Source organism: Malus sylvestris, chromosome 10, assembly GCF_916048215.2.
Source record: "Malus sylvestris chromosome 10, drMalSylv7.2, whole genome shotgun sequence".
In the NCBI taxonomy this organism is placed as follows: Eukaryota; Viridiplantae; Streptophyta; class Magnoliopsida; order Rosales; family Rosaceae; genus Malus; species Malus sylvestris.
This window is the reverse complement of record NC_062269.1, coordinates 7,529,994-7,552,573: the sequence shown is the minus strand read 5'-3', so window position 1 is coordinate 7,552,573 and position 22,580 is coordinate 7,529,994. Positions and strand designations below refer to the sequence as shown.

At 38.4% G+C, this 22,580-nt stretch overlaps 3 protein-coding genes and 1 long non-coding RNA gene across 6 annotated transcripts in view; 2 read left to right on the top strand and 2 right to left on the bottom strand.

The window, feature by feature from the left end:
• The window catches only part of LOC126584933 (uncharacterized), a 70,471-nt gene extending 57,659 nt beyond the window's left edge, over positions 1-12,812 (top strand). For both annotated transcript variants that reach the window (XR_007610192.1, XR_007610191.1), the window contains exon 2: positions 12,677-12,812. This is a non-coding gene — a long non-coding RNA (uncharacterized LOC126584933). The remainder of the gene's footprint in view (positions 1-12,676) is intronic.
• Positions 1-14,661, bottom strand: part of LOC126584927 (auxin-induced protein 15A-like) — a 43,790-nt gene extending 29,129 nt beyond the window's left edge. The window contains exons 1-2 of the mRNA XM_050249300.1: positions 14,174-14,661; positions 13,971-14,136 (exon numbers count right to left, since the gene is read on the bottom strand). Coding sequence (XP_050105257.1) covers positions 14,266-14,541 — 276 coding nt within the window. The 5' untranslated portion in view covers positions 14,542-14,661 and the 3' untranslated portion in view covers positions 13,971-14,136; positions 14,174-14,265. The remainder of the gene's footprint in view (positions 1-13,970; positions 14,137-14,173) is intronic.
• The window catches only part of LOC126584928 (auxin-induced protein 15A-like), a 61,004-nt gene that overhangs the window by 29,129 nt on the left and 9,295 nt on the right, over positions 1-22,580 (bottom strand). The window lies entirely within an intron of this gene.
• Positions 16,078-16,736, top strand: LOC126584919 (auxin-responsive protein SAUR21-like). Its single transcript, XM_050249291.1, has one exon. It carries the CDS (start codon positions 16,217-16,219, stop codon positions 16,520-16,522), a length of 306 nt encoding a protein of 101 aa, XP_050105248.1. The 5' UTR covers positions 16,078-16,216; the 3' UTR covers positions 16,523-16,736.

Below are 22,580 nucleotides of genomic sequence, written 5' to 3'. Positions count from 1 at the left end.
GTCTTCGTCCTTGCTTTCTTGCACTTCATGGTCATCGGGACTTGCTAAGACCGCTGCTAGTGCTCTTCGCATATTCTTTGGCAATCGTAGCGCTTCCTCGATGCTAAAGTGCGTCGGCATGCCTTCTTTGGGTGTGAGGGTAATTTCGCCCTCGATGGCAATGACTTTGGCTTTTGAAAGTTCTTCCGTTTCTACTTCGACCATGTGACATGCAGCGATAGTGAACTGTTGGAAGAAGTCGTTCGGGAAGTACTCATGCAAGGAAATAGGAATACGTGGCTCTTACTCTGCAGGTTCCCTAGTGTACGTTGGCTTAGCAGCTTTTACGTTTCTTTTGGGCTTCTTATGATTGCGGGGACGGTGTTTTCTCCCTTGTTCCACCTTTGGCCTTGTGGCTTGTGGTTTTGGTTTCCTTGTCTTTTTGTAGGTCACCAATGTCCATTCTTCTTCGTCATCGGTATGTGCATCTTCGTCGCTTGCCCCTAGTGATGGTTGTACAGAAGGTGTCGTGCAGCTTGAGCATTGACGGGAATGGTTAGGTGTCACTTGGAAAGGCACAGGATCGAAGGATCCAAATGCAATTGTAGTAGTATGTGTTGCGGCTATGTCTTCAAGGTCGAGCCCAATTTGCCCTTGTTGTGCTAGCTTCATGATGAGTTCTTTGAGGATGAAGCATTTGCTAACAGGATGGCTCACGATATGATGGTACTTGCAGTACTTATGATCATTTACGCGATTCATCTCTTCAGGGCGCTTGCATTCCGGGAACTCAATCACCTTCTTTTCCAGCAAGTCGTCTAACATTGGATCCATGTCTTATTCAGGAAAAGGGTACATTTTTTGCTCCAGCTCCTTCAAGGTGTTTTTGTACTTGTCTTGGGTGCGAGGAGACTCACATCTCTTTATCTCCTTTGCTTTGGTCTTGAAGGAGATCTTGATAGGCACGGGGGAGGTCTTGATGGGTGCGGTGTTGACAGTAAAAGCTTCATTTGAGGGTTTTTTTCCAGTCTTGTCTACATTTGGGGAGAACACTTTATCCTTCTTAAAGTCAGTGATTGGCTCCTTCTTCCCATGATTGGCGATACTCAGCTCCATGTCGTGGGATTGAGTTGCCAGTTCCTCAAATGTTCTCGGTTTTATACCTTGGAGGATGTAATGTAACCCCCAGTGCATGCCTTGAACGCACATCTCAATGGCAGATGTTTCAGAAAGCTGATATTGCAATCCAGACTTAATGAATGCCATCTATTGATGTAGTCGACGACAAGTTCATCCTTCCACTGTTTCGTACTGGTTAGCTCTAGCATGCTTACGGTGCGGCAAGTGCTGTAGAAGCGGTCAAGGATTTCCCTTTCTAGCTGATCCCAACTATTGACAGACTCGGGCTCAAGGTCGGTGTACCAATCAAAGGTGTTGCCTTTCAGTGAGCGCACGGACTGCTTGACGAGGTAGTCTTCTTCCGTTCCAGTATTGTTGCAGGTTTCAATGAAATGGGCGACATGTTGCTTTGGGTTTCCTTTTCCATCGAACTGCATGAACTTTGGCGGCTGATAACCTCTCGGCATCTTCAAAGCGTCAATCTTCTTGGAGTAGGGCTTTGAGTATAGTACGGAGTCATGCGAGCTTCCTTCGTACTGCGCCTTGATGGTGCTGGCGATCATCTCTTACAGTTGCTGGATAAAGAGAGATCCCATGAATGCCATTACTTGGTTTGGCTCCGGCTTCTCCTCGACTTTCTTCGCTGGAGGCTCATCTTCTACATCGACTTCTTTCTTTAATGGATTAACCATTGAGTCGACTTTCATGTTGGGCTTTGCATTTAGTTGGTTGACAAGTGCGGCGATTTGCAAGTTTTTTTCCTCCACAGTCCGTGTGAGTTTTGCAATCGCTTCATTCATTTGAGCTAGCTGCTCCTCAATTGAAGTTGTTCCGGTAGCCATGACTTGCATGGCTGTGCTGTCGCTCGAGTTGACATCGGAAAGCAAGGACTCAGAGTACTTCCTCAGGCTTTCCTCCCTTGGCGCCCTTAGCTAGGCCAAGGTGATCACGGGCTCGTGCCTCGTGTGATTTTGTTCATTCGATAGAGTTGATGCAGGGGTGGAAGAGATGGCAGAAAGAGCTCTTGCCTTGCTTCGAGTTGTGATGCCCGAAGTGACACTGCCTGCGGCAAAGACGCTTTTGTTCTTCACGTTGGTTATGGGAATAGCTTAAGCCTTCCTTGATGCCATTTGTGCTTTTTACAAATTTGCAGATAGAGATGAGAGGTAGAGATTGTCCCACCGGACGTGCCAAATTTGTAAACACGACTATTCCTGCCATGAATGAGACAAGAACACGTGTAAAAAATAATATTTGTATTAATAATTTAGGGGTTACAATCTCTTCTACAAATTTAGCCTTTGATTTGATCTTCGTAATGCGTAGATTTGTGGATTGTGCTGTTGATCCAAGGGCCGTTGGGGCTTGATCTTGAAGGTTGACGAACGGATCTTCAAGGAGCTTTTGGGCTTGATTTTGAAGAACGGTTGTGCGGATTTCTTCAAGGGCTTTTGGGCTTAATCTTGAAGGTTGATGGGTGAACGGATCTTCAAGGGCTTTTAGACTTGATCTTGAAGAACGATTGGATGTGTGGATTTGTTGATGTTGTTGATCCAAAGGGCCGTTAGCGCTTGATCTTAGGATGGATGGATCTTCAAGGGGCTTTTGTGCTTGATTTTGAAGAACGGTTGTACGAATTTCTTCAAGGGCTTTTGGGCTTAATCTTGTAGGTTGATGGGTGAACGGATCATCAAGGGCTTTTAGACTTGATCTTGAAGAACGGTTGGATGTTTAGATTTGTTGATGTTGATCCAAAGGGCCGTTAGGGCTTGATCTTAGGATGAACGGATGATGAACAATGAACACTTTCTTCAAGGGCCGTCGGGGCTTGATCTTGAATTGGTGGAAGTTCTTCAAGGGCCGTTGGGGCTTGATCTTGAAGGAGGATTTAACCAAGAACGAAGGGAAATTTCTTGATCCTTCGGGATTGGCTTGGGAGCTTTAGAGTTTCAAAGCTTCAAGGTTTTGGTGTGATGTGAATTGGTTATGAATTGGTGTCCTAAAATGAATGAAACAGCCTTGTATTTATAGAATTTTTTGAAGGCCTAATTTTGAATATAATATTAAGATGAAATAAATCATTTCTGCCAGGTGTTGACACGTGTCCTTATTTGATGACTTTCCGATTTGTTTTGATTTTTTGTTTAGTCACACGCTATGTGTAAAAATTTATGTGACACATAAGTGTTGAAATTGTAATCATTGGTCAACATTTATTTCACCGAAATTTCGATGTCTACAATTTCATCACAACATGCCAAGCAAACCAATTAAACCATATTTCAATATATACATGTCAAATCTCATTTCATAAACTTAAATCAATGGCTAAGCATTAAAAATAACAATTCAATAGAAAACATATTTATAAAACCAAGTCATATCCACATAGGATAACAATTACGAAAACAGGGTAATCACCAATATCACATGTATTAAAGTCACTCACCTGAGGTCCACACTAACGCACTCTAGCATGGAATTCAAGGCATCAAGCTCTGTCACTGCCAAAAACAAAGCACAAGTCCACATTTAGATTTCTCTCGATAAATTCACATACCAAAAACTCTCATAAGTCTCCCACAACGACATTTAATGAGAATCAAACCGTCGATCAAAGGTATGGTCCATCATCTTACATCACTTGCTCCGTAAGATCCAACCACTAGATTTTCACTAGTAAGTTCCTAAGGTCTAGCAACTGATAACTATGGTGCTCACAAAATTGTGCGACGATCCAACGTTCGGATTGTCATCAATCACACAAACAAGTGGTGGTCCAATTTGATCACCACACCAAACAATTGAATTTCGGGAAACCGAGCTAGACATAGGTTCATAAGGTCACTAGAAGGTATTTGGTACTTAAACAACACTTGTGGACGGTCCCACGCACCGCCACACACGATGGTAGCCATGGTGAAGGGTTTGAAAACCTAAATTTTCAACATTAACTAAATGAGCTCAAATTTACGTGGTAGCTATAGCTCAACAAGGGAAACACAACTATGGCGACGATTGATTCTAACCAGAAACTGTCCAAATTCACCGGAGAAAACTGGATTTCTAGGGTTCTAAACGCCCAACTCTAAAACGAAAACGAAAGCACGAACCAAGCATAGCAACTTGAAGATTATGAAGAGTAGATGAAGTTTCATACCTCACTTGAAGGAAAGGATTGCCGGAATCACCGGTAAAATGATTAAACCACCGAAAAGGTCGTGGACTTTATGGCTTCGAACTGCAAAGATGGAAAAGAAAATGGGAAATCTAACACTATATAGATGTAGGACTCGTCAAGAGCTTTCCATGGACACCAAGATCACCCAAAACGGAGCTCGGACGGAGAAAATACAAGCGGGTCAAGTTGGCGGGTTAACGGGTTGAAAACCCAAAAAGGAGCTGAAATCAGCCTTTCCGTTTCTGCCAAGTTTCAGCAGGTTTTCTTCAATTTATAACATTTTGGCCAAATTACCAAAATGCCATCTAACTTCAAACGTCCCTAACTTCTTCGTTCTATTTCATAATTGAGATCCGTTTACGCCTACACCCTCATGGAATCGGACTCTACCTAATCAACTCAAGAGTTGACCGAAAAGGTCGAGAAAATTGGAAATGACTAAAGTACCCCTCACTTCGTTTTTCTCAAAATTGGAGAATTAACGAACTAGTTTTAATTAAATCTTTGAAATACGTCAAGAATAAAATAAAATACTAATTTTGGGGACCGGATATCACATATACCATCAAAACGATAGATTCACTAACACGTAGAATTTATTTATACTTTCATTAAGTATAACATAAGATTTTGTGGTATCCACTAGTGTAAATATTTTAAATTGAAGATCGAATTCATTTATTGTATTCATATAGGGTCAAGGAGTGTAGCTGTAAAAAATCATCAAAATCGGAGTTAAAATAATCATTAAATCGTGATTTTTCATTGATAACCGTTAAAAAGTTTTATCCCGTCACTTGATCTCTGAATGTTTGTTTTTTGTGAGTTTTTGCTGATGCGATCTCGAAGCATATGAAAACAAGTTTGAGGGTTGGATCATTGAAATTAGTTTCGTAGAATTCGTATCCCATCAAGTTCAATAATATATATATATATATATATTTATTTATTAGGTAGATTTAAATTTATTTATTTTGTACATATAACACTTAAGAAATTGAATGATATGTATATTTAAGCCGATCCAATGGTCACCAATTTTTAATAATTAATTTAATATATATAATTATTATAATTTTTAGGGGTATAAAATTGTTAAATTAATATATATATATATATATATATATATATATATATAATTATAGTATTTTTTTAGGGTTATAAAATTATAAAATTAATATTTTGCTTATCGTGTATCGTGTTACCCACGTGTATACCCGAATCAACCTGTTATCTTAATCGATGCTTATCGGGTTACCTGATAACGATCCGATTCGTTATCGTGTCGACCCGAACACCTGTTAATTCGTGTTGTGTCGTGTCAAGAATTGCTAGGCCTAATACCAAACATGATCACTCCTAGCATGTGTATGGTCCCCCATCGCGGATATACCAAGCAAGACCATCCATGTACCACTACTACATGGTGCAATCTCATCATCCCACATTATACATAATTATACGCATACATGCTATCAATTCCACATATCAACCAGCATCTAGTCATATGGAGCACAACACAAGGAATTCCCTTAATTACTATTTCTACTAAAAATCTAATAAAGTACCTAACTCATCTCCTTACTTTCATCTCCATCTCATGCTAGGTAGTAATGCCAAGTTCAAATAGGTATTCAGTTGGCAATCATATCCAAATAATTATCAAACAATAATTAGAATTCATAATTGTCATAACATTCATCATAATTATCATTCACATTATTAAAAAGATAAGTAAACACATATATATCACAAACATCATTAGTACACAAGCCAAATCATATGTAATAAGTATAGGTCTATGGCTAAATATATAAAAATCACATTTCAATAGAAATCATATTTATAAGACCAAATCATATTCACAAATGATACCAATATAAGAAATTAAGATAATAATCATATCTCATATATTCAAGTCACTATCTAACCAATATAGGCCCACTAGACTTCCATTAGTCCCGTAGTACTAATTTTATTATTTAGAACGTTTCAAGACATGTTGCCCACAAGTCAACTCTCGATCAACGATAGGGTCTACAACTCTACGTAATTCGATCCTGAAGATCCGCACATTAGATTTTTGATCCATGACTTCCCAAAGTCCACATTATGCTTCTAGAATAACATACTAAAATTTCATTATGATCCAACAGTCAGATTGTCATCAATCACACAAACAAGTGGCGGTCCAATTTGATCACCACACCAAACAATTGAATTTTGGGAAACCAAGCTAGACATAGGTTCACAGGGTCACTAGAAGGTATTTGGTACTTAGACAACACTCGTGGACGGTCCCACACACCGCCACATGAGGTGGTAGCCAAGGTGTAGGGTTTAGAAACCCCGAATTTTCAACATTAACCAAATGGGCTCATATTTACATGGTAGCTAGAGCTCAACAAGGGAAACATTTTTCACAACTAGGCCGACGATAAATTCTAACCGGAAACAGTCCAAATTCAACAGAGAAAACCATATTTCTAGGGTTCTAAATACCCAACTCTAAAATGAATACGATAAGCATACCAACTTGAAGATTATGAAGAGTAGATGAAGTTTCGTACCTCACTCAAAGGAAATGGTTGCCGGAATCACCGGACAAATGATAAAACCGCCGAAAAAGTCATGGGCTTTTTGGCTTCGAATTGTAAAGATGGAAAAGAAAATGGGAAATCTAACACTACAGAGATATAGGGCTCGTCAAAAGCTTTCAATGGACATCAAGATCACCCAAAATGAAGTTCGGATGGAGGAGATACAAGTGGGTCAAGTTGGTGCCAATTTTCATTCAAAAACTTCGTGCCAATTTTCCTATTAAAGACCTTGCTCCATTACATTATTTCTTTGGTTTAGAAGTGCATAGAACATCTGAAGGTATTTTTCTTCATCAATCTAAATACTTGCTCGATCTTCTCATGAAAACAAATATGGAAGGTGCAAAACCTTGTTGTAATCCTCTTGGTTCCAAGAAACTGGATCACAATGGGCCTCTTTTGCTCAATCCTACTAAATATCATTCAGTTGTTGGAGGATTGCAATATCTTACATGGACCAGGCATGATCTTTCATATCATGTGAACCAAATATGTCAATTCATACATGCTCCAAGGGATCAACACCTTCAAGCTGCAAAAGGAGTACTCAGATTTGGTTTATGGTTCAAAAAGGTCTTATTCATCTTTCAACATACTTAGATGTTGATTGGGTAAGCTGCACATTTGACAGGCGACCAACAAGTGGATATTGTGTGTTACTTGGATGAAATCTTATAAGTTGGAGTGCCAAGAAACAATGCATAGTTGCTCGATCTTCCACAGAAGTTGAGTATCGATCCTTAGCTCACACAACTATAGAGATCACTTGGATTTGAAAAATCTTTCATGATCATCAATTTCCTCCCCCTAAAATTCCTACTTTGTGGTGTGACAATATCTCAGCTATCTCTTTAGTTTCCAATCTTGTATTTCATGCAAGAACAAAATACGTTGAGATAGACTACTCTATATCAAAGAATTAGTGTTTGCCAATCTGGTTAAAGTGCAGTTTGTTTGCAATGAAGATCAATTGGTTGACATACACACCAAGTCTTTGTCTAAAAGCAGGTTTGCTCACTTGAAATCCAAGCTTCCCATTTGGTATCACCTCTGATCCCAATTTTAGCTTGAGGGGATGTATTGGGGAGAATGGCAAGTCATCCATTTCAATTACTGATAAATAGTTTGTTATAACTAAATGTAGTTAGTTATATTAATTGTTGTGATTAGTTAAGGTTGTTAAGGGTGTGAATGTAAATAACCAAGGGCTATATATACTGTCATGCACAATGTAATGAGTTATTCATTCAATACAAAAGAAAGCTTACAGAGAAAGTGACATGCCTTGATCCCGATGTCCAAGGGACATCAGGATGGTCACGTGCTGGCCAACACCCAGGGGTGACGCAAGCCATTTAATGAATGCGTATGCTGAGAAAATGTGAAACATGCATGTAAATTTTGCGCAAACTACGCAGTGTAATATTCCCACATAAACCTTATAAAATAATATAATAATATTCAACTGCCAACAATGATAAAGATAGTGATAGTGCATGATATGTTCAGAGCTTACATCTAATTCAGAATACAAGCGGAAGGTACGATTACAATGACATCAAAACAAAAGGGATGGCACAATGTCACTAGTAGGAGAATGCCTCATAGCTCGAATCGTAAGCCTCGTTCCTATGACCTGAGGGAGCGCAAAACAAATATGGCTGGACCAAGTTGATATATAAGTAGTACAAACATAGTTTTTCATTAACGTACTAACCCCCAAAGTTTATGAAAACTAATAGCATAATATGTGATAGGTTTTCCGAAAACCCTAGCATGCCATAAAACCTTTGTAAAACGTAAATCTTATATAGTGTGCTAAATAATGGTATCAGGATCGGTCGAATGCATATATAGAACTCTTCATTTAGAACACTTCATTCGCTCGAAGGCCTTCATTCAGAACACTTCACATATCAATTGCCCGTAGGCTCCTACAACACCCACCTGAAGGCATATATAGTATCAATCATCCGTAGACTCCTACAGCACCCACCCGAAGGCATATATAGTAACCACTAGATAAGCGCAAAATCATTGAATATAATCTTTCTGACATAAGTACATATATCTCAAAACATCTTCATAGTATATAGTCATCCATCATATATACTACAAAGAGTGTAAAAACATGTTCGTAAATAGTATATAGTCATCCATCATATATACTACAAAGAACATAATTTCGATAAAGTATGGTATTCCAAAATATTCTCACTAAAGCATGATAAATATAAAGTGTAAATCTAATTTACTCATAAAACATAACCATTAAATCATGCTTTTCATGTATGCATTTCTACTACTAAAACATGCATTTTAGAAGGGGTTCACTCACAAATACTTCGTCGTCGATGAACCGTGCGAAATAGGAAGGACAAAATCACCGCTAATAGTCACACCTAACCACATAAAGAGTCAAATTAATAAAACTCTATCATAATGATTGAATTTAGGGAAATGTACATCATAAACAGATTCAGGACGTTGAAAAACATAATTAGAACCTCAGGTACCCCTACGCGCCGCTGCAATATGGCAGCTCTGGTGGGCACGCCTAGCAATTGGTCACTGGAAAGTTGGCTGGAAAAGACACCGGTGTCGCAGTGGATGGAGGCGCGTGTGCTCCAAGCACGCCGACGCGTAGGGTTATGCATGGCCTACTCACGGCTAGGTTTCTGGGTTCTTTTGGTCGGCCGAGGCAATTAGGCCTGGGCTTCACAACTAGGCCGGGTTCCACGGCCCAAAGGCTTGGGTTTAAGGAACCGGGCTGCAAGGTTGGGCTTAGGTTCATTGGGCCTAAGGCTCACGTTAACATGGCCCAGAGGCCTAATTTTGGGTGAAATAGGGTTAAAGGGTTTCAGGTTTGGGCTCAAAGGGTTTGTGTCGAGGGTTTAATGGGTACAAGGCCCGAGTTCTATACGGCCCAAGGGCTTGGATTACATGGGGTTTTGGGTTTAGGTTCTAATGGGCTTTGGGCTTGAAAGCCTAGCCCAAAAGTTTAGGCCAAAGGCCTTGGGCTCCGAGTTTGGGTCGTTTCAACCCGGTTTCGACGGAAGGGAAGGCCGTAGCTTCTTGAGCTCCGTTCAATGTCGATTCTCAACCCTAGGGTATGATTTAGGTATCAAATTGAAGCTTATAAGGAGAGGAAGAGATTCGTACCAATTTCACGAAGAGTGGTGGCTGGAGTTGGTCGGATTTTGGCTCGAAAGCCATGGGGCTTGCTTGAGGAATTTTGCTGGGTTCCTGGGCTTCAAGGAGGATGAGGGAGAGAGAGAGGCTCACACGGTGGGTATGGTTGTGTCGTCGTCGTCGTCGTGTATTGATTTGGGGTGTGCGTAGATCGGGGTGAGGAAGAGAGAGTTTGTGCGAGAGAGAGAGTGAGCTGAGAATGAGAGAGCTCGAGAGAAAGGAAGAGAGAATGAGAGAAAATGGATAAGGAACTGCCATGTGGCAGCTAATGAGAGAGAGAGAGAGTTGTGAGGAAATCCCAAAAAGAACCGGATTGAGTAGTGGATAGGGGACAAAAGGGTAATTTCAGAATTCTTGTTAAATGAAATTACAATTAGTTTAGAGCAGGGTTTCACAGAAAGATTTCAGTTTCTATATAGTTTGCTTACAATAGTTTGCTTACAATAGTTTGCTTACAATACGAGTATCTCTTATCTAATATTGTCTAGGTCAACAGTGGTCCGTAAAGAATTATAAAGAATTACATGATTTGGTAACACTGGCTGTAGGAAGTAATTGTGAAAACTTTTGTGAGGAGTAAAAACTGTATCTTTGAATGATGTACATAAAAGTTGCAGTAATTTTTTAGTAAATGATCACTGCATTTTTGTAAGGGAAGTAATATTTGTTGAGAAAATAACAGCTCCATTTTACAATATTTAGAATTGTGCTATACCATGTTAATTTTGAAAATCTTACATCAGGATTTACAACTTATAATTACACGGTTTCATTCTTAATTATACCGAAGAGTTTAGGAGCTCACTACATTAGCTAGCCAACTTAGCTAAGCCTTACTATATGGAGGTTATTGCTTAGCAGAGATTGTATGGACACATAAAATCGTAGGCTAACAAATCTCTCCTTTTATGTTTGATCTATCATGGTTGAGGCATCACGCTCCGATCCTGAGATACACCCAAAATTGACGAGTGATAGAAAGACGTAGGAACAAATACATGAGAGTTCACTAGAACCCAAACATAAGATATAAAAGATAACCAGCTGAATTAAAAGTAATAATACGTTATAGTTCTCATTAGGAATATCCAAGGCCTTTGAAGAAACTTGGAATTTCTAAGCATGAACAGTGCCCGGCAACCAGAAAAACGTAGTTTAAAATTTCTTATTGAGAAGATTAAGCAACAATGGAAAATTTCAGTTGACTTCTAAAAATGAGAGAAGGCTTGGACATTTTCTTCTGAGCCTGACCATAAAATATATAGATAAATGGATATATGCCATAAACCATCTATTATCTGAAACGATTGATTGGTGATCATTGAGGCCCCACGATGGTACCATGAGAGAGATTAGCTCATGGAAAATCACATGAACTTGTCTCCAAGTTATAACCACCGATGCCATCAGATCAGATTAAAATTTGCATAATTGAATCCATTTGGAAGAATAGATACATAACTATAAAATCAGGGACATGCTGAAAACAGGCATTTTCTGGCAGGTTGCTAGTTCAACATACTATATACGTGGACCCAATACAAATTGATTTGTGGTTGAACAACTATATCATAGCAATAAGTTTCCATACCCAAACTGATAAAACAATGGATGTGTCGGGGAAAAATCTCTAGTAGTTGGCGTGAAGGGCCGCGTGGGTATTCTCCAGGCAATTGAGTGGCAATAGATACTAGCATTTCAAAGTTCACATGGCTCTGTCTTCCAATTCTTCAGAAGCCTTGGTAGTGCTTGAGGCTCCACATATTTTCCCTAAATGCTTGATTAATTTGAAGACAGAACCATGCATGTGATCCCTAATGAGCTTTTGTTCCCTTCTATACCCCATCGAGTTGTCATTGACTTTACCATATATTTTTTCTTTAGCCGAAGATATTAATCAACATGACTTTTCATCAATATATACCATATAAATTGGATCAAGACCACCAAATTAAATCTTCAAGTTCTCAAGCATATAGCTTTCTTGTTTTGCAGTTGCTAGTTCCTTGAGATCTTCAAGTTTTTATAAACTTTATTGCTAGTCTTTCCTCCAAAGATTTACTACAATGGGGTTCCGTCTGCCTTCTGTAATTCCTGCTAAGAAACTTTTTCGAAGGTCTTTTTCAAATTCAAGTCAAGGAGCTTCGTATAATTTAGCGGACGTCCCTAAAGGTTATTTTTCAGTTTATGTTGGTGAGAGTGAGAAGCACCGATTTGTGGTTCCCATATCTTTCCTCTGCTAGCCTGCATTCCAACACTTGCTAAGTAAAGCTGAAGAAGAATTTGGATTTGATCATCCAATGGGCGGTCTAACAATTCCCTGCAGACAAGATGCTTTCCTTGATCTCGTATCTCGCTTAAGTGCAGTATGATAGAGTGGTGGATTGTGGACAGCAATTACATGAACTGTGTGATTGTTACAATTTTGTAAATCAAACAATTTCCAGATTTTGTGCATTTTTTTTTCGATCTAGGAGGGAGAAATATTGTTCCCCTGGAATCAGATTATGTAAATGCCTAAATGGAGAAATATTCATAGCTTATTACATTACAATATAGAAAGCATCCCTTTAAATTATATGACCAGGTGTGTTGGTGCTGCTAGGTGTTGTCTTCTGTTAATGACCAACAAAACATTTCTTGGTCGCGGATGAACCGTCTGATTTAACCTTAAGGACTAATTTTGTTCTGTCATAAAAAAGGGAAGTAAAAAAACGTGACCTGTACAATTTTGGATTAAATTTGTCAGATTCTTTCGTGATTGAGTTTCCCATTAGGATCCTTTTTTATTTTACTTTCTATTTTTATATATATTTATGAGAATACTAATATGTTAAGTAGTAGTCCCCTCAACAGTTTGGCCAATAACCTTAGTTTTCTCTGCATGACTAGTATGTCATTTGGTAGAGTAAAATGCGAATTTTTCATTTAAACAACTCCACTATGAAATTTTCTGTATGAGTTATATTGTTCTCCATATATCCAATTACGACTCCAACTTTCTATTAATACTTGATCTAGAAGTATAAGAGTCATCATAGAAAACAGAAGAATGAAAGAAACGTTGAACCTTCAATAAGCCTGTCTGTGATCTAATTAGCTAGGGGATTATCTTAAAGGTGGGATATATTGTCAGTCAGTTTTAGTTACTTCTATACAACTGCTGAGAGTGGACATGGTGCTTCTTTAATAAGATGGACATTAACTCAGGAGCTTCCAAACGGCTTCGGTCCCTAGTTCTTTTGGATTAATCACCAATCATGTGATTCACTGTCCATGAGAGATTTAACACAAGTGAGTACTGAATTCGCTAGCCAAAGACCTATAGCTCCCATAAAGATAAATCTTTTAATGCGTACAGATTCCACTGTCAACACACAAAATCAAGTTGGAACATTCGTATGTACAGGTACCATTTATTCGAGTAATCCGATCAAATTTGGGGAAGGTAAGAGTTGTAGTTCTTAAGACGGGAAAAAATTAAGTAGCTAGGCTGATCTCTTGCAGTAAAGAACCTGCTTGAGACTATATCTTTGCTTTGCTAATATCTGTATAGTTGAAACTTTTTGACCAGGCTAGTAAGTAATATAATCATATCAAGATTTGGATATCTTAGAGCCTAGCATGGTTAAAAACTTTGGCGCATGTCTTTGGGGATTTGCCTGAATAGGTTTCTAATGTCAACCAAACCAAAATTTCTATGAGATAGAATGCATTAAAATGTTCGCATTGATATTTTTGTGAGAATTTAAGAATGGACTAGTGCTATTTAATTTGGAGCATATTGAATACACACATTGGTATTTTCATGGTAATTTCAGCAGGGATTAGTGCTATTCTGGGTGCATCCAATGCTTGTTATATTTAAAATTTTATCCGTACAATATTCCATTCATAACTATTCAGGACAACTATGTACATTCTGTTGACAATAACTATTCTTGAAAATTTGTGTCAGTGAGTTTATGTCAGCTAGGCTGGCCATTTTCCTCTCAGCTCATAAGCGGTTTGACGTTGATGTCGTCTTCCATCATGATGATTCATTGGATGATCAATTAATTGAACCTCCTTCAAGTGAGCCAGAAAGCTCAATTAATTGAACCTCCTTCAAGTGAGCCAGAAAGCAATTGAAATTGCCAAGCGCTTTTACAGCTGTTGGTGTCAAAATGGTGTCGACGTATATGTAGCTAGCCTCTACTTATACACCAAAGCTGAGGTGAGACCAAGGAAGGTGTCTTCACTGCAGGGGATTGTGATACCACCCATTGGATGATCATATCCAAATTCATCTTCAGATAGACTTAACAGATCTTGGAATGAAGGTTGGTTCAAGTAGGACACCGGAATAATAAACCGCTTCTTCTGGCTCTCCCCAACGTAGATGGCAAGATAGCCTTTTGGAACATCCAATGACTTTGAAGAAACTTGACTTTTCTTGGCAAGTAAAACACCAGGCAATCGGAAACCCATGGTTTTAAAATTTCTCTGTAAAAAGGAACTATAAAGAGTTCAAATGAATTTCGGTACAGAAAGAGCTTTGATAAGATATGCTTGGGAGTAGAAGACTTGTGTTGGTTTGCTTATGAACCGTGGATGATGTATGCATATATAGCCAAAGCGGTATGCTGCAAGCCATCAGTTACCTAAAATGATTGGTGATGAAGCACTGGGATGGACCCAAGTGAGAGAGAGAGTTTGCTCATAGAAAATCACATGGACTTGTCTACAGGTTATCAACAACATTTCACGAGTCAATGACTGAACGAAAGCAACCCAATGTCCTACCTCTCTTAATTGAAGGCCTATAAAAAATCAGAGACATGCTTGAGACAAGAATTTTTCCCGTGGTGCTATTTCAACAGTTTTAGCATATAAAATGTGAGGTCTACAAAATAATCTGTACAAGTTGGAGAGAGTGGTCTGGAGGCAATTGAATGCGGATTGAAGTGACCCAGCTGCTCAAGCATTTAAATGTTCACAGGGCTATGATTTCCCATTTTTCAAGGACATCATTTACGGAAAAAAATACAATTGGTGAAGGACTGTCGCGGAGCCAAGTGATAGTCATTTTCTCATGGAAAATCACATGGACTTGTCTTTCCAATTAATCAAGAAAAATGTATGAGCAGAAATGAAGAATCACAATACCCAACAGCTACATCTCTTAATAACTGCACAAACTGAAAACGTATTGAAACTAAAATAAAACACAATGTCCTACTCATGTTCGGAAGGTATGCTGGCAAGATCAGTCGTAATCCTAACAATCAACATAATGTTATAAGAAAGTTTGAGTGAATGGTCTGCAGGAAATTGAATGGGATTGAAAAAAATAATAATTCTAAAGACAGAAGCATTTGCAAGTTCACATACCTGTCTTCAAATTCATATACTTTTCTCTGAGTGGTGATCATTGAGGGACCATGATGGTACCATGAGAGAGATTAGTTCATGGAAAATCATATGAGCTTGTCTCAAAGTTAAAACGACCGATGCCATACTATAAATGTGGAAGAATAGATACATGACTAGTATAAAATCAGAAACATGCAGAAAACAGGCATTTTCTTGCAGGTTGCTAGTTCAACATATTATATATGTGGACCCAATACAAATTGATTTGTTGTTGAAGTACTATATCATAGCAACAAGTTTCCATATCCAAACTGAAACAATGGATGTGTCGGGAAAAAGAAAAAAAAATAAAAATAAATCTCTAATAGTCGGCGTGAAAGGCTGTGTGGGCGTTCTCCAGGCAATTGAGTGGCTATAGATATCAGCATTTAATCACATGGCTCTGCCTTCCAATTCATGACAAACCTTGGTAGTGATGGAGGCTCCACATATTTTGGCTAAATGCTTGATTAATTTGAAGACAGAACCATGTGATCCCTGATGAACTCTTATTCCCTTCTATACCCCATCCAGATTGTCATTGTCTTTACCATATATTTTTTCTCTAGTGGAAGATGTTACACAATACTTTTCATCTATATATACCATATGAATGGGATGATGACCACCAAATTAAATCTTCAAGTTCTCAAGTATACAGCTTTCTTGTTTTGCAATTACAAGTTCATTGAGATCCTCTTCAAGTTCTTATAAACTTTATTGCTAGTCTTTCCTCCAAAGACTTACAACAATGGGGTTCCGTCTGCCTGCTGTAATTCCTGCTAAGAAACTTTTTCGACGGTCTTTTTCAAATTCAAGTCAAGGAGCTTCATATAATTTAGCAGATGTCCCTAAAGGTTATTTTGCAGTTTATGTTGGTGAGAGTGAGAAGCACCGATTTGTGGTTCCCATATCTTTCCTCTGCCAGCCTGCATTTCAACACTTGCTAAGTGAAGCTGAAGAAGAATTTGGGTTTAATCATCCAATGGGTGGTCTAACAATTCCCTGCGGACAAGATGCATTCCTTGATCTCATATCTCGCTTGAGTGCAGTATGATTGGGTAGTGGATTGTGGAGAGCAATTACACGAACTGTGTGATTGTTACAATTTTGTAAACCAAAAAATTTCCAGATTTTGTACATTTTTTTTCGATTGAGGAGGGAGACACATACTGTTCCCCTTGAATCAGATTAGGTAAATGCCTAAATGGAGACTGTAGCAATATTCATAGCTTATTACATTACAATATAGAAAGCATCCCTTTAAATTATATGACCAGGTGTGTTGCTGCTGCTGCTTGTCGTCTGCTGTTAATGACCAACAAAACATTTCTTGGTCGAGTGATGAAACGTTGGATTTTTCTTTCATAAAATAGAGAAGGAAAAAAAGACGTAACCTACAATCTTGGATTTATATCTTCAGATTCTCTTGTGATGAGTGTCCCATTAGGATCCTTTTTGACAGTTAAAAGAAGGGAACTTTAACGAAAAGCACCCGGTACTGTTCACTTTAACGAAAAACCACATTTTTACACTAAAAAGTCAATCCTGGTACTATTCACTTTACCTTTTATTTTATCCCTATCATTAAAACTTAAAGTTTTCAAGCCATTTTCATTAGTTTTCCTTTAAAAAAATGCTTATATGTTAAGCAGTAATACTTTTTTACAGTTACGAGTATAATTCTCCTCCATATATCCAATTGCAACTCCAACTTTTTATTGATACTTGATGTAGGAGATGTATGAGAGTCACCATACAAAACAGAAGAATGAGAGAAATGTTTGACCTTCAATAAGACTGATGCTAAATTAAGTGTATGAGCACCGTAAGTCCACATTTAGTGGTGTCAGCGGATGATGTTGATGCAGCGCTAATCCTTCAAGCAAACAAGGCCACCCTTTAATTAGACCTCTTAGAAGACCGAAGGGCTTATGCCCTTTTACAACACATTTGATGGACTTATGTCCATTTACAACAAATTTGAACTAATCAAATTACATTCAAATCTAAACTACTTAACTCAAGCATTCATAATGTAAAGCGGCCAATCACATAACTCAATTATCGAGGCCCTTGGTTCATAATCACCCTTTTCTTAATCAATGATATTAACTAAGAAAGCAACTTAAACAATTGGTTTTCAGATTCATAGAATTGATTTAAATGGAACTAAATGAAATGAAAATCCAATTTTCATTAAAGAGACAAAACTATTTTGTTCTCATCATCTTTTGGGCTAAAAAATAATGACCACAACTATTGGGCCACAATGTTAAAACACAAACTTTTGGTGTCACTTTGTAAAAACACAAGAGTCCACAACTTCATGTAATTACAACTAGAACCCAAAAATTTCAACAATAGCAAAAACTTCATTAAAAGAGCAAAACAATTTGTCCTTTAGTGATTTTGGACCTTTACGTAAAAACGTAAATTTTTTGGCCAAAATACAAATACACAAAAGTATCAAAACTTTATGTAATTGCTTAAAAGGCCCAAAAATACCCTACTTAATAGGGTGGCCGGTTTTGGTAGTGAAAAAGGAGGGGGGGGAAAGGTTTTGGTGAAAAATTCAAAATTTGAAAGTGTTTTGTGCAAGTGGATAGGTAGGTGAGGAAAAGTTGATTGGGATGAGTTGTAAGAAAAATGTTTTGTCAAACAATAGAGGCATAAATCATCCATCACCAATCAATAATAAACAAAAACTTTATTCAAAGCAACAAACATATTGAATCAAAACACCAAAACTTTTTGCTCTTGGTAAGAACATCAAGAACATTGAAGAACACACATGAAAACTCATAAGAGCTCCATAGATGTTTTCACTCAATAAAACTCAAATTTTCACTACACAGAAGAGGGTTAACATCCTAGGGTACTTATGGATTCCAAAAGTCACTTTAAAATTCTTTTAACAAGACAAACATGAACAAAAAAATCCACCCCTTGGATTTGGCCGAATCTCCCCACATACATGGCACCAAATTTTAGTTCCAATATTCATGCTTAAATGAACTACATCTACAACATTTGAGATGCTAAATTTTCAAGCAAAATTATATTCAAAAGCAAGAACAAAGCTTGTAACATTTACAACATTTAAATCACAAACCATGAAAAACACAACACCCAAAAGGATTCACCATAAACTAGACCTAGGCTCTGATACCACTTGAAGGAAAAATTTTGTCCTAGCTATGAACATGTGAGAATATTTGAACACACATGCAAACTAATAACACATAAAAGTAGGCATGCATTAAAAAACAATTCTAAAACCCATGACTTTCAAAGCCCAGTGAATGGTGAACCAAGAGACTCTTCAACAACATTAAAGAGAAGGAAGGATTTAGAGATTCATTACCCTTGAAGCTCATCCTTGTTTATACAAGGGATTCACCCAAGTGGAGAGCCTTCAAGTCACCTCCTAGCTCCTTGGATCTTCCTTGTGATTTTCTTCCTTTTGATGCTCATTTGCTCCTTGAGGATGTGAGGAAAGGATCTCCAAGAACACCAAAGATTTGGTGTCTCTAAATCTCCACACCAAGGATGAGGTGTGAAGATGAAATGGATGACTTAGAGAATAAAAGATTGCTAGCTATCTCTTCCCTAAGTGGCTGGCCTCTTTTAGAGAAAAAGAGAGAAAGTGTTTCTCATCTTTGTCTCAAGAAAACCCTAATGAGGTAAAAGCTATAAAGATGCTTTTATATCTCTTTTCTTAGGTGAGTGGCAAACTTGCAATTAAGCAAAACTTCCCACTTCCCTCACTATGGCCGGCCATCTTAAGTGATTGGGCTATTTGCCTATATTTGTTTTAGTTGTCATACAACTTAAACATAATGAACCTAGTGGACCAAACCCTTTTGGACCTCAAACCCCAAAACTAACTTAAAAGCCCAATACGAACCTTTCGTATAATTAATTCACTAATTAATTAACCTTGACCATTTTTAATTAAACCATTTAATTGCTTATCCATTTCCTTTATATTTCTTCACTTTCATCCTTACTCGTTGTACGATCCATTAGGTTCCAATTAGCGAGGTAGTGGGCGATTGTTACTCTTAACAATCGATTGTGAATTGAAACTTCATTTCAATTCTCCCTTTGATTAAGATTAGTGTTTGCTAATCTTCAGGGCTTCCACAAACCATGAGTGACACCTAGTAGCATGTCATGGCTACCCAAGCTAAATAGAATTGGTTGGAGAACCTATCCAATTACAATTACAATGCAATACGGTCATTCTCTAATACAATACTCTTAATCACATTATTTGAGTGATAGTTTGTTTCATGTCTACTATCCAATGTAATACTTCTCTATATGACTCAATTGAATATGATTTGGAACATACTTCCTAAGTCATATTCATATGCTTTGGCCAAAGACTCCCGAATCATATCTTAGAGTATTCTCCTTCCATCATGGAAGGTTAGAGATCCCTTATTGTGCATTCATATACCTACATGACTAGATAGCTTGACCCCAACAATACCGTGGACACTCTCGATGGAATGCCTTTGACATGATCAAAGATGAAGGACCTAACCATTAGACATCTATGATGCCTCAGGTCAAAGGACTACTTTGTATATTGCAACTAACGAGTTCTTACATGACATGTATGTTCGAACTTTCTTTTGATCGTTGTTCAGTGTACTAGATTACTCTTTCGAGCACCTATGTGTTTGTCTTAGTGTCCAACACTAAATGACTTGAGACTAGTTATACTCATGCTTGAGTTGACATAACACATACTAACCTTAGCGGATTGTCAATACCCAATTGGCAATCCTATGGCTAGGAACATTTTAGAAATGAACATAAGAGAAAGGTCTCGTTAATCTAACTTAGATTACTTCTCTCAGATTAAATACTTTCCTTGGATTCCCTTATTGCTTAAACACATGATATAATAAATAGTGATTAACAATAAGCTTTGCCCTTTATTAAACATATAATAGTTTAATACAATAAGTATTCCAAAAGCTATTACATCAAATGAGTGGCTTTGTGGGCATACTTCCAACAAGAACCCCAGAAGGAGAAGGCAACGAAGGTTGATCATTTGGAGCTTCATTACGCGGTACAGCCCCAAAAGACGAAGGCAATAAATGCCTTTGGAACAAACCCATAAACCTTTGATGATCAAGTAAAATCTGACCATCAGATTCCTGCAGTTGGTCGAGATTCCTCTTCATGTTTGTAGCATAGTCATGTGCAAGCCTGTGCAACTATTTATTCTTATGCTTGAGCCTTCTGATCTCATGTTTGAGACTTATCACTTCAGCCGCCAATGATTCAACTTGGCGAGTTCGAGCAAATAAGCGTTGAGCCATATTAGACACAGAACCTGCACATTGAACATTGAGAGCCAGAGAATCCTTAACAGCCAACTCATTAGACCGTTTAGAAAGTAGTCTGTTATCTTTGGGAGTGAGAAGGTTCCTGGCCACCACCGTAGCGGTCATATCATTCTTCATCATAGAGTCCCCAACGGTAAGAGGACCAGTGGGGGATAAGAAGGATGGGTGCCATATGTTGTCTTGAGAAGGCATGGCTGCCTCTTCACCAAAGTTCAAGTCAAAACGACAATCGGATAAGCCAGAAATTCTAAAAAATGATGAAGGAGAAATAAGGTGCAATAAATATCTGAAGTAAGGGGAAAATTCCTACAAACAATAACTCTTTGAATGTGCTTTTTGTACACAATTGGTGCCCTTACAAAAGAGAGGGCAACAGGGCCGTTGGTTCAAAAATCGAAAATGCACCACTCTCCAGATTCCGAAGAGGCACCACTTTCCACACACAACATCAGCTCATCGGGTACAAAAGATAACTTTGCCAAAGATATCTGACAAAGTTTAGACACATAAATTTTGAAGGTCCAGCTACCCTACTGTTACCCACAAGGGTAAAGGAATAGCACCACTGCTTGATAACTAAAAAGTCCCAATGTGTGTCAACCTCCGTGCTTCGTGGCAAGGCAGATTGGCAAAAATGGCCAACCTTTACTCACATTCGAGAAAACAGTCCCAACAAGATTGCTTGCTCAAAAATTGAAAAGGCACTACCCTCCAAATCTCAAGAGTCAGACTCTCAACAGGATTACTTTCTCAAAAATCGAAGAGACACTGCTCTCCGAATCTTAAGAGTCAGATTCTCTACAAGATTGCTTTCTCAAAAATTGAAGAGGCACCGCTTTCCGAATCTCGAGAGCTAGACTCCCAACAGAATTACATGCTCAAAAATCGAAGAGGCACGGCCCTCCGAATCTCGAGAGCCAGACTCCCAACAGGATTACTTTCTAAAAAATCGAAGAGACACTGCTCTCCGAATCTCAAGAGTCAAACTCTCAACAAGATTGCTTTCTCAAAAATCGAAGAGGCACGATTCTCTGAATCTCGAGAGCCAGATCCCCGACAAGATTGCTTGTTCGAAAACCGAAGAGGCGCAGCTCTCCGAACTTCAAGAGCCAGATTTCCTTGGATAAAGCTTGTCTACAATCTTCACACGCAACATTAACTTTCCAGATACCACATACCACTTTTTCAAAGTGCTCTGACCAAGTTAAAACACGTGAAGCTTGCAGCTCCCACTACATTGCTACGACCAATAAGGGTAAAGGAATAACATTACTACTTGTTGTTAGGGAGACTCCTATATATGTCGACCTCCATCCTCTACGGACATGTAGACCTGCAAAAATGCTCAACCCTTCCTCATATCTGAGAGGGCACTCCCAACGAAGTCTTTCGAAATACTCAGCTTTCTTCCCCCTAATAATACCTATGCAAACCAGCCACACCAGAGTAAGAGTATCTCATATCATCAGGGTCAAAAGCAAGAGTATCCCATATCATGCTTTTTCCCTATCTTTTCCTTTGGCCTTGTTCTTACCTGCAAGACAAGGAGAAATAGAGCAATCAGTCAGCACTTGGAATCAAGCTTCCTGTCAGGAACTGACTGCCTGGAACCCCTTGCCTGATTACTTACCTGACATTGCTCTCGAGTACTCATCTTTAACATCTTATGCTTCTAGAGAATATGCCACATCTGCCTGAGGAACATATAGGGTAAGTGAAAAGGATACAAGGAAGCATGTGGAG

Excerpts from the sequence above, each read along its gene's own strand:
- LOC126584919 (XM_050249291.1), top strand. The coding sequence starts at position 16,217 with ATGGGGTTCCGTCTGCCTGCTGTAATTCCTGCTAAGAAACTTTTTCGA.